At 38.4% G+C, this 12823-nt stretch overlaps 1 protein-coding gene across 1 annotated transcript in view; it reads left to right on the top strand.

Annotated features, from left to right (window-relative positions):
* Nucleotides 1-12392, top strand: part of LOC109073724 (PH domain leucine-rich repeat-containing protein phosphatase 2-like) — a 59150-nt gene extending 46758 nt beyond the window's left edge. The window contains 9 exon segments of the mRNA XM_042761120.1: nucleotides 143-238; nucleotides 2093-2248; nucleotides 3629-3829; nucleotides 3975-4137; nucleotides 5164-5294; nucleotides 5447-5560; nucleotides 6974-7168; nucleotides 7541-7772; nucleotides 8213-12392. Coding sequence (XP_042617054.1) covers nucleotides 143-238; nucleotides 2093-2248; nucleotides 3629-3829; nucleotides 3975-4137; nucleotides 5164-5294; nucleotides 5447-5560; nucleotides 6974-7168; nucleotides 7541-7772; nucleotides 8213-9487 — 2563 coding nt within the window. The 3' untranslated portion in view covers nucleotides 9488-12392.
* Nucleotides 12393-12823: the final 431 nt, after the last annotated feature.

Genomic DNA, 12823 nt, shown 5'->3' with positions numbered 1-12823 from the left:
AATGCAAATGTGACCAAATGTTGATCAGCGCATTTACAAGAGGCTCAGCTCGCTCCAGTCATGTCCTTTATCCTGCGCACTCCTGTACAATGCTAATGCTCTGATGCAATTAGCCTGGAGTTAATTCCAATCCCTCCTGCAGGAATCTCCTGGAGTACCTGCCGGACTGGGTCTGTGACAGCAGGAAGATTGAGGTGCTGGACGTCTCCCATAATCTGCTGTCTGAGCTCCCGGCCAGGTGCGTGCACGTGTGTGTGTGTGTGTGTGTGTGTTTAGACTGCTTTTGCATCTTCCTCAGTTTCTAAAAAGTAACTGTCCTCCTGATTCCCCATTCCAGAATCTTAATGTCAGCATCATGTATTTATTTATTCAACAAAAGTTGCCCATTTGATATGAAAGATTGGTTAAAGCGACTGTCTGGCCAGACGATGAATCTGAATAGAAACAGGCCGGCGTTCGTCAGCACCACTCTGCTGTCTCAAAGCAAAGTGATGTAAACGCCAAGCAGATGAAAGCACCATTTCCAGCTAATTCCACATTAACATTCAGTCATTTACATCTGAAAGAGCTAAAAGCCGTGCACAAATGAGATAATATGCGGCTTGAAGTTTGTGTCCCATTTGAGACTGTGGGAGCTGCACTCTTTGCCTCGCATGAAAATGCTGTGTGGCTGTTTTGAAGGAATGGTTCCCCAAAAATGAGAATTCTGTCTGCCTTTATTTAGTCAAACCTCATGTCGTTCCAAACCCAGAATGCTGTTATATTTTCCATGAGAACATAATTTTTTTTTTAAGAGTCTTCATGCAGCTCTTGCAGCTCTCACATGCCATTCTTCACAGCATAGTCATGTTTGTGTGCTTGTTTTTTGTTACAACAAATACAAGAACCTATGACTAATGCCATTTTTTTAAAAGCCCGGTGTAAATAATATTTTAGATTATATTAAATCATATTTTAAGTATAAATAATATTTTATTATATAAATAAAAAGGTGTAAATAACATTTGAAATAATATTTTAGTGAAATGCCACTTGAATTTGTGTTTTTTCCTCACACAAAACTATAGTTTGGCTTCAGGAGACTAGAAATAGGGTTGTGTGTATATAAGGGCTCCATGATTAATCAAAATAAAACTGAAATTGTGATATGGCTTAGTTGTGATTTAATTAAATAAATATATGCATTGCTTGTTTCATATAATATATGTGATGTAATTATATAATTAAATTATTTTTCATAAATACTCGTTTTATTTGACAGTCAAACATTAAAATAATAATGAAAATGAAAACTTTACATAAAAAAAAAAAAAGCATCAATAAAAACCAAAAATATAAATATACAAATTTAACAAAAATACATAAAAATAAAATGTTATTTTTCTTTAATGCTCTTTTTATTTTGCAGTGGAAAAATTAAAATAATAATGATTATTTACTAAAAATCCTGTTGCTTAAATTATTTTGTTTGATATTTTAATTTAGTAATAATAATAATTATTATTTGCAGTTATTTTTTTTTTTTGTGATCAACTTTTTTTATTGTCTTTAATTCAACAAAACAACATCCATTAAAACAAACAAAACAGGGAAGTGCGAGCAACAGACACATCAATATTTTTACATATATATTATTATATTTAAAATGTATTATTATTTACAGTATTATTTACAGTACTATTATTTATTTATTTTATAGTCATATTGATATACATATAATCACAACATTTTTGCAACAATTTTGCATCACTACAAACAAGCACAACAAACCTGGAGCTTGCTTTTTTTTATTTATTTTTAGTTAGTTTTAAAAATTGCACTTAAAATCTCAATTGCGATTTTTATCATACCAAGATAAAAAAAAAAAAAAAAACTTTAATAATAGTAAATGGGTTTTGATAGACATGAGGATGAGTAGGATTTTCATTATTTGATAAATGATCCCTGTAAAGGTATCTAGGTATTGATGGTTTCTTTGCTTTTGAGTTTCTTCCCTCACTTAAAACTTTAAGACTATGTTTTAAGCATGAAACCAAAAACAGTGTTTTTTTCTTTTGAAGTCTGTTTCTTTCTCTATCCCGCCTTCTTTCAGACTTCTCAGCAGTCTGAGTCTGCGTAAACTGCTGGCTGGAAACAACAGGCTGGAGAGCCTGGCTGACCTGCTCGACCACATCCCACTGGAAACACTCGACCTGCAGCACAACAAGTTGCGGGAACTTCCAGAGAGCTTCTTCTACAAAGCCTTAAAGTAGGTCACTCCCTCCTTCTGCCCTCTCTCTGTTCATCTTACTCTCCGGGCTGTGCTTTCTGTTTTCTCTTTCTCTCTCCATTTTCCTCGTGTTTTTACTCTGTTTTTTTTTCTGCCGGATCTCTCTCTGTTCTGGACCTTTAGTCCTGCTGCTTGAGCTCTTCATCAGACATCCTGGTCTTTTACAGGAACTTAGCAAACTGCTGTTTGGAAATAATAATCGCTAAGATACAGCAGATGCATACTCAGAGCTACTTTAGGAACTGTAAAAAGTTTCCAACCACATTTAAGTTATTAAACTGAGCAAAATCTTTTTAATTAGATATCGGATTATGTCATTTATCATTTAATCAGGGTAGACTCAAAAAACAAAATAGATGAATCTTGACGAAAGTGAAAGATTTACACTTAAATTTACACTAAATACCCACACACACACAAAAAATGACAACAGGAAAACAGGCATATTATAGTAATCTAAAACCAGAAAAAAATATGTTACTTGAAATAAAATAAACATAAACTAAACTAAAGTATAAATAAAGAATGCTTATTTTATTTCAGATAGTTGCCAAAGCAACAGTTCTCATTTTTATTTAGTTAACGTCTAATAAGATAAAAATAAATAAAACTTATAAAAAGTAAACAGAAAAACTTTACAATAAGGTTCTACTAATTAATATTGGTTAATGCATTAACTAACAAAGAACAGTACTTTCGTTACAGTTTTATTAAACTTTGTTAATGATAATACAAAATACAGTTGTTTATTGTTAATACATGTCAGCTCAGGTCCACTAAATAATATAAACAGATGCAACTTTTGATTTTAATAATAAATAATTAAACCTTATTGTGAATTATTTCCAAATAAACTAATAACATTACCATATATATATATTTATAATATCACAGCTGAACAAATATAAATATAATAGCAAATCTGAAAAACACTCAACAGCACAGGAACTGTAGTACAAATATATATATATATATATAATATCACAGCTGAACAACTGTCAGGCTACTGGGAAATGTAGTTTAGTTAGTTACTCCACAGCACTGGATCTGCAGTAGCACAGTACAAGGACACAGAGGAAGTGACGGGCTTCTCCAGAGCCTCTCATGGATGTGTACAGGAGGATACGGCTCAGTGAGGCACAGTAATATGAGCCAGAACAGCCCGCAGCTCTTCCATTTCCTGTGGCTTAGTTTCCTTGTCATCCATTAAGCATCTCTAATGCTGAAAGATGTGCTGCAGCTCTGAGGCTTTGGTTGTATCCGCAAGGATTTTTGCTCTATTTTCTCATTTAAAGAAACATTACTTGTACTGTTTGTAAACTTATCAACCTGTCTTCCCCTGTTCTTCTCGTCTGCTAGTTTAAAGTACTTGAACGTGTCTGCCAATGCGCTGGAGACGATCCCGCCGAGCAGCCAATCAGAGGAGAGCCTCAGCACCCTGCAGGAGCTCTATCTCACAGGAAACAAGCTGAATGAGAACTGCGCTGCTCTGCTGGTGGGGCACCAGAACCTGCGGGTCTTGCATATGGCTTATAACCAACTGCAGTCCTTCCCTGCTAGGTACGGGACCTTGATGGGAGGATGGGAGGAGCCTATTAATCAAATTAGATACTAAAAATGTGGACCCTCAGATGGCCCTGTGTGATGATATCAGTGTAAATGACCATGAATTCTGCTATTGTTCCCTTCTGTGTTATGTTTTCAGCAAGCTCAGTAAACTGGAGGTCCTGGAGGAGCTGAATCTGAGTGGGAACAAGCTGAAAACGATCCCCTCCACCGTGTCCAGCTGCAAGAGACTGCACACGCTCATCGCCCACTCCAACCATATCAGCGTGTTCCCAGAGGTCCTCAGCCTCCCCGAGATCAAGGTCTGTGACTTATGAGGACAGAGCATATGTAAGCCCCTAAATATTGTAAGGATCTTAAAGGTCAACCACAGAGTCATCAGGTGGCAGTAACCAGTGAATATCTAAAAATGTAATATTTTAATCTATGCATAGCAATTGCAGTAATTAAAGTTACAATAGAAAAGGTTTAACAGCTATCATCAACGTTCAGTGACATGGTTTATATTTTAATGAAGGTTTAAATTCTCATTCTAAATAACATATTAGAATGCTTTCTGAAAGACTTTAATGAGCAATGGCTGCTTGCCATCACAGGAATAAATTTCAATTTAAAATATTAAAATAGAAAACAGTTAATTTAAATTGTAATAATATTATCACAATATTTTTACTGTATTTTTAATCAAATAAGTGCAGCTGTGATGAGCATGAGAGACTTCTTTAAAAAAACATTAAATCTCAATTATTCCAAACTTTCCACTGGTTGTATTTAAATTTAAATCTAAATAGAAATTGTGAGAACATGCAAATTAGTGACTCATTCCAAACCCGCATTTCTCTAAACTGCATATTTAAATTAGATTTAGATCTAGCATTTGTATTTGTTTAAACACTTTCCTTTTTTTTACTTTGATTTATTATTGTGTATATATTATAATATTAATATTTATAATATAATTGTGAAAACTTCATTTTTCCTTTTATTTAAAAAAGCTTTAGTTAAGTCTGACAAAACAATAATTTTCGTCAGACTTAACTAAATAAGCTTTTTTTAAATAAATTAAAAAATGAAGTTTTCACAATTATATTATAAATATTAATATTATAATATATACACAATAATAAAAAAAATTCACATTGTATTTTACATTCTTTAACATAATTTTTTATCTTTTTTTATTTTTATTTTTTACTTTACTTACTGTTTTTTTTTTTAACATTATTTTTATCGTTTTTGTTCCCAGACCCAAATAAAATGCTATTGTATGTTACACTTTATTTTCCATTCAGTGTTTCACATGAAGATGTTGTCTGCTCTTTGTGTAGCTAGTAGATGTGAGCTGTAATGAGCAGACAGAAATCCTGTTGCCGGACTCTCTGCCTTCAACCCTACAAGAGCTGGATTTGACCGGCAACAGCAACCTCATGTTAGAGCATAAAACGCTCAACCTCTTCAGGTGAGATGCTTTAAACAGCAGTCCTCTGTGTGGGACACATTGCACATTATGCAGCTGATAAATATTAATTTGTTCTGATACTCATAGACCCGGGTGGTTAATTGCTTTTTGTGTTTTTTGTCTTTGTCTCTGTGGGTTCTCCTCTCTTCCAGTCACATCAGTACTTTGAAGCTGGACCAGAAGCCAGCCATGACAGCAGGAGACGCACAGGGCACGTCCACGCTGTGGGATCATGGTTACGCCGAGATGTGTGGGCAAAGGAACAAGTGAGCAAAATCTGGAGACACGAGAGTCACAGATTTGGAAACGATGAGTGTGTTTGTCAGTGTTGGTTGGTTTGGTTAAAGGAAGCCTCAATCTAAAAAAAAAAATAGCTGTTTACCAGAATACCATCCCGAACCTCCAATTTTCAATTATATTTTGAGTTTAAAGAAAAATAAAAAAGTCAAATGCTAACAGAAATGACTAGTTCCAATCTAATTGGATGGTTGAGTCTGAAGGCACAACAAATATTTTTCAATGCAGTAAAATCAATTTCTGATTAACCCATCCCATCCCTTTTTACTTCAGTTTGTTCTTAAGACAAACCTTGAGAATTATAATTCTTGAAAAGAATCTTCTTAAAAGTCATGATATATAACTTCTTATGGTTAGGATAACCTCCAACTTGTCCTAAATCCCAAAAGTCATTGCGACATAACACTTGCTAGGTCACATTTGTTAGCGATATACAACGTATAGGTGGTCTCATTTCAGAAAAGTAACCATTATAAAATTGACTATTTGATAATGGCCTAATTACTATGATTTCTTACTGATATGTAAACGTTACTTTTCTGAAATGAGACACCAATGATTGATAATATAAGCAATTATCGGTAAGATTACGCATGACAGGACTTCTGTGTGCTTATTATAATATTACGTAATCCGCAGTCAGCTGAAAAGACAGTTTTTAATTTAGTTGATCAGAAAGTATTCTGCAATAGCTGCTAAGCATATAACACTAACGATATTGTCTTCTTAGGAATAAGAGGTTCTTAAGAAAACTTAAAAACCTCCAGAGTATTTTTCAAGGATTGCAATTAAGAAAAATTCCAAGAAGTGTGTAAAATTTTTCTTAAAAAAAAAAAAAAAAAAAAAAAACTACTTAAAAAGATTTTTGTGTATTCTGCCCCAGATATTTTGCCAATCTGGACCTGAGACAACTAATTATCTAACCCATAAATACTTGGATGGCATAAAAACAGTTGTCATTCTCAGAATAATTGTAGCATTGGATTTCATTGTAGATTTGGCAGATACCAAGGGTAAGACGCAGCTGGAGGGCTGGTTTAAATGCAGAATGCATCCCATAGGCTTAAACGTCTTGTTTCTACATGTTTAATGTGACCTCAGTGTGCTTGGCTCCCTCTGCGAAGGGCATTACCTCCACAGTTTCAAAGCAGTCCATCTCAAATATCGCATCCTCTCTCTGTACCCTTCATCCACCGAGGGGGGCCACTTTTGTGTGTTTGTCAGAGAGAGAGTTTGTGTATATACCTATATAGGTGTATCCCTTACCATTCAATGAAATGTATTTGTAATGTGATATTGTACACATTGTAACAATTCGGTTGGGTGTTGGTTTCATGAAGAGCATTTGTTCCATTGAAATCTGCTGTTTTACCTGGGTTCAGGTTGTGTGTGTCTGTGCTGGCTGTGGATCGCTTCGGGGACAGTCTGGAGGCTGCTTATGGGATTTTTGATGGCGACCGTAATGAGGAAGTTTCCAGGTTACTGCAGTGCACCATGGGAGATGTATTGGCAGAGGAGATACAGCACTCCAGTGTGGACAGTGTATACATGTGCAACACTTTCCTTACCTCTCATAGGTGTGTTTTGCACACTCACACACACACGTGCACGAAGAATGCACATTAAGTGTGTTTTGCCTTTGTTTTTTTTTTCAATTCATGAACTATCGTAGTTCATACAAATTCTATCATAGTTGTACAGTACTATCATAGTTCGTATGTGCAACTTAGCTAGTTTGAGTGCAAAACAAAAACATTATTGCATCCGCCATATTTTGTCACTGATGCCTCTCTGGAATCAAAGAAAACCCACTAGTAATTATGACTTGCCGTTTACCTTGTAACAATATGACTTGAACCCAACATAGTTCAGACAGAGATTTTGATTTAGATTCTTACCTGTATTAATAATAAATGCATTTCTCATATTGCTGTTGTGCATTTTTGCAGGAAACTTGGCATGGCAGGCCAGAAGCTTGGTGCCTCTGCTCTGCTCTGTTATATTCATCACGAGTCCTCCGAGCCTGGCCGCTACTTTAGCCTCACTGTGGCCAACGTAGGCACCTGCCAGGCTGTACTGTGTCGTGATGGGCAACCTCTTGCCCTCTCAAAAGTTTTCAGCCTAGAACAGAGCGCTGAGGAGATGGAGCGTGTCAAACTGGCAAAAGCTATTATCACTGAGGTTATTGACTCATTCATCTCATAGACCTTAGTAAGGTTAGAGGCCCTATGGAATTGGACGCAGCTGAAACCAGGCTAAGCGGGATAGACTTAATCGTAATAATGGCACACGCTGTATAAAGTTCCTATATCATGTCATTCTGACAACTTTCAAAACTGTTTTATGGAGTTTTCTCTCCTGAATTTTTTTTTGGGAAAAAAATTGTTTTGTCAGCTGAAGAATCAGTATGAATAATCATTGCAATCCACTAAATGCACTTTACTACTATGCCTCACCTCTTAGCCTTGTGTTCATTCCTGTCGAAAATTAAATATGGCTCTACCCTGACTAATGCCTGTAAGCTAACTGGCTGATGCATCATGCTGTTTATTGTAAATATGGCCATGAATGAGAAGTAGCGGATTATTTGTGTCTCTAATCATTTGACTCTTGTGTTGTAGGATAACAAGGTGAGTGGGGTGACATGCTGCTCACGGTTACTTGGCTGTTCCTACCTGTTTCCTTGGGTGCTTCCCAAACCCTGGGTGCACACAGAGCCTCTGTGTTCTCAGGATGAGTTCCTGATCCTAGGAAACAAAGCACTCTTCCAGAAGGTTTCCTACCGGGAGGCAGTGAGCACTGTGCTAGCTGTCAGAGACCCCCGCGCTGCTGCCAAAAAGCTCTGCACACTGGCACAGAGCTATGGGTGCCGGGATAATGTCGGAGCAGTAGTGGTAGCTTTGCATATCGGAGAAGACAGCTGTACGTGCGAGCCTCCTCTCTCGAACACAGAAGCCCGAGGACCACCTGCCCCGACACTGTTACCGATATCTGTGTCCCCTGGTGACCTAGCCACACCGTCTTCTAGCAGTGGCATTGCCTCGGAGTTTAACAGCGAGATGTCAGCTTCGGAAGTAGGCAGCGAGGCTGGGTCCACAGCTTCGGACGAGCACCCCTCTTCAGGACCAACCGCTCGTCCGGAGCGTCGCTGTAGTTTGCATCCCACTGCTACCTTGTGTAACACGGGGCCACTCGCGAGCCTGGGGCCAGGGGCGCACCCGGCTCTATTCCAGCGGCAACCTTCCAGCGCCACCTTCTCAAGCAACCAATCGGACAACGGACTCGACAGCGATGACGAGGCTCCATTAGAAGGCGTCATCTCAAATGGGAGCAAGCTAGAGGTGGAAGTGGACATCCACTGCTGTGCTTTTCAGCTCCGCTCCGGACCACCGGAAAGTCCCAAGGACCTGGACGGCCGGCATGATTCAAGGGGCTCGGATTATACCAACAGCAAAATGAGGCGGCAAAACAGCGTGGTGGTTTCTGCCACCAACGGCTGCCTGCTGGCTGTATGTGGCCGAGAGATCTCAGATCTGAAGAAGTCTCCTTCAACCTCCAGCCTCTTCGGGAAGAAGCTATCTAATGGCTCCGTAGTGGCTCCTGAGGATAGCCACAATATCATTGAAGTAGCACTCGAGGCCCCAAAAAAGAAATCTGGATATTTTGCCGCACCAGCCCAGCAAGACCCGGAAGACCAGTTAATTATACCGCCTAGTCTGGAGCAGGATGTGCGGGAGCAGCTGAGAGGCCAGAGCCCTGTGGTTCCCGGGCCGCCACCGACTCCTTTAACGCTGCCCTCAGCAAAAGACCCCAACTGGGAGCACACTCAGTCCACCGTCCCTGGTCTCCACCCCACCACCGTCCTGCAACAGGACGTCTACGACACTGCTCTATAGTGGGTGCAAGAGGACCACACCATTGGAGCATCTCTGCATCATAGTGCCACATCAAAGAGGCTAGCACGCTCTTCCTGCCTTCGAGATAATCCAAGTTCTTATTTAGCGTCATCACGTGTGGGTCCCTGCATGTGCATTCTTGGGCTGATCTGCAGTGGCGTAGCCACATCCAAGTCAAGGACGGAAGGATGGAAATGGGTGAAAATGTCAGGACCGATGAAATCTTGAAGATTGAGGTCTCAGATTGTGGAAAAACATGGGCTATTCCTGACCAAAAAACCACAGCATGGAGCTGGAGTACCTCATATATTACCATGTGTGAGTTCATTTCGACATTCGCCCTTTATATCAAAGGTCACAGGCTTAAGTAGGCTTCAATGATCACATTTGCCTTCTGGTGGAAAGATACTATCAGCTAAACTGAGACCAAAAGATGAGAAAAGTGCCTCTTAAAGATGGTTGAGGTTCAGAGAGCCTTTACTGTTCTGTTGTATGTGCAGTGTTGTTCTTCTTCCTTCCCATAGTGGCGACTAGTCGGTAATCTGCACTTTTGAAGTCTGTGAGGAATATTTCAGATGGATCTCTTCCCCCATTTGACCTGCTGGAAACATCCCACCATCCACCTTCCCTGATCCCCTCTCTTGTATGCATACGGGATCTCCCAGACAAAGCCATGGGGGTCTCTGGAACCATCTGCACAATAGAAGAGTACAATGAAACCAACGTAACATTCAAACCTTAGAGAGGGAATCAGTCAAGTGATGGGGGTCAGAGTGAGATGGAGACAAAAACTACATCCAATACTCAGTGGAAGCATCATCACAACTTTATGGCCAAGGTCATTTTGGGGAGCAGAAAGACCTCACAACCTTGTCTGAAATCATAACTTGAGCTGTCTCGGGTTGTCTAGAGTACTTGAAGTTTTGAGGGTGCCATGACTACATGACAGAGCCCATGCTCTAGAGCCTTGGGCCGAAAATATGTCATTGGGTCTTTGTAGTAGTGCTGTTTTACTGTTGATCTCAGTGAGGTTGGGATATTTTCCTCATCATCTCATAATCAAGGAAAAAATGAACAGCTGACAATTATGTTTTTTTCATATGAGAGATACCAGGCATATGATATCATGTTTTGTGCGTGTGGGTATGTGTGCTCTATTTTAGCCATGCATGGTACGTTCAAGAGTTAGTTTTTTATTTGAATCAGGGGACCTGAGGAAAGAGACTATATTGGGTCATTTGAGTTGTCATTGCCACAATCACAGCATCAGGGAATTCTGTGCAGTAAAACACTGTGCTCACAGTTTGAGGAGACATCTAGTGGTGTTTATTGGAAACAACATTGTTTTTTTCAGGGTCTTCCCTGAAATATATATATATAATATTCCAAACTTAAAAATAAATAAATAAAAAACAGGATTTAAAGTTAGTGACAGTTGAGTGCAAAGCCCATTGTGAATTGTTAATTTACTGTTTTTTGTCTTTTGCCAATTGTAGGGCATCAGTTGTATTATATTGTTTATAATTTATTAGGTGTACTCTCATAATTCATTAGATACAGTTCATTCATAGTCTTTACATAGGAAGCAAGTTCCCATTGACACTGATGCACTTCAAATATAGAAATAGAAAAAGTACTTGAATTTGTAAATCATCAACTTGAGATTGAGCTTAAGTGTGTTTGTATGCTCAGATATTATGTTTCAGAAATTTCATCTCAAGATTCAAAAGATTCATTTTATCCTTTATAAGTGGACATTTTGAGTTGTTTTGTGTGTGTGTGTGTGTGTGTTTGTTTTTTTAATTAATGTTCTCCATGGTCAGATGGCAATGCTCTTTGTGCCAAACTTGCATACAGATTTGTGTTCGCTATGAGAAAAAGCCGCCATTTAACTAATCTGCATCCTCATATTTAACATCCAAGAAGGTTTTGAATTTTAACTTTTACTGCCATTAACTTGTCTTCAAGCATTAGAGAGATGTTCGTGGGGTTAATTATAATTGCCTACAGACCTGAAACTGTAGCTCTTGTGCCAAAAGATGCGTTGTAGTGGTGCTTGAAGGGAAGGTAGGTTATTTTGAGTATTTCGGTCGTCCCTTGGGCGCTACTGAGAGCTAAAGCCAGTATCATGGACACAGCAGCAGCATCATGGCCTTAAAGCAGGTTTTCCTCATGCTTTTCTTTAATTTTTATATTCCAATTCCCATTTTTGCACTCAAAAATGTGAAGTACAATTTTCTAGAAATTGATCCCTAGATTCCCTAAACCATTTAGAGCTGTATGCTTCAGTACATCAAGTATTATTGTACAATCTTATAAAGTAAAATGGTTTTACACTGTATAAGCACTTTGTACATAGCTCAGAGAATCTATATACATAGACCTATTTAAGAATTGCATTTTACCTGTTGTCGAAATGCAATCATCATTAGGCTTTGATTTGTGGCCTCTTTTATGTTTTTTTTTATAACCCCAGAAAAATTGTTAATTTCTTATGTTTGGTTGAATGGAGAGATGTGGTTATTGAGGCACAACATGCTGATTCATACTGTGCTAAGAGGCAGAGTACAAGCACTTGACAGCTTGCTTTGTTTGCAAGATCTAGTCCAAGTCTGTTATTAGCTATAGAAGCCTTTCATCCCTCACAATGCTTTAACCTTGAAAGGAAACAGAAATGGAAAATAATGTTTTGAACCAACGTCACTGATACAGCCACTTTATTTCCACTTCAAGAGCACCTTAGACCTTCTATAGACCTACAACATGATGCCTATATGCATCATACTTAAAAATTATATATGCAACAATTATATGTGTCTAATTAGATTGATCAATATTAATCTGAAAACTGAAGAACAGGACTGGGAAAAATACATAAATTTGTGCATGTCTGTGGGTGTCAGGTGCAGTGAAACATTGCCAAAACATTGTTTCTCCAGGCAACTATACAAGTTGCTTTGCCACGTGGACAAATGTTGTATTTTAGATCCCTTAAACATGGCCAAAACATGTTGAGGTGAAACTCAAGTTCCTGAAAATGTTGGCCAAATACGGTTTTCCTTGATGTTATATGCAAATAGCCATCAGGTTTACGTTCATTTGTTAATGGTACAGCAGAGGTGGTTCTTAAAGGGTTAGTTCACCCAAAAATGAAAATTAGCCCATAAATTACTCACCCTCAAGTCATCCTAGGTGTATATGACTTTCTTCTTTCAGACGAATCCAGTCGGAGTTATACAAAAAAAATGTCTTTGATCTTTCAAGCTGCTTAATGCCACTCAGCGGGTGTTGCATGCATCAGTCCAAAAGAAGTGAAATAAAAAGCGCCCATCCATA

Source organism: Cyprinus carpio, chromosome A7 (assembly GCF_018340385.1).
Source record: "Cyprinus carpio isolate SPL01 chromosome A7, ASM1834038v1, whole genome shotgun sequence".
NCBI classification, from domain to species: Eukaryota; Metazoa; Chordata; class Actinopteri; order Cypriniformes; family Cyprinidae; genus Cyprinus; species Cyprinus carpio.
Note: the sequence above shows the minus strand (reverse complement) of the source record. Positions and strands in the feature narration are given on the sequence as shown.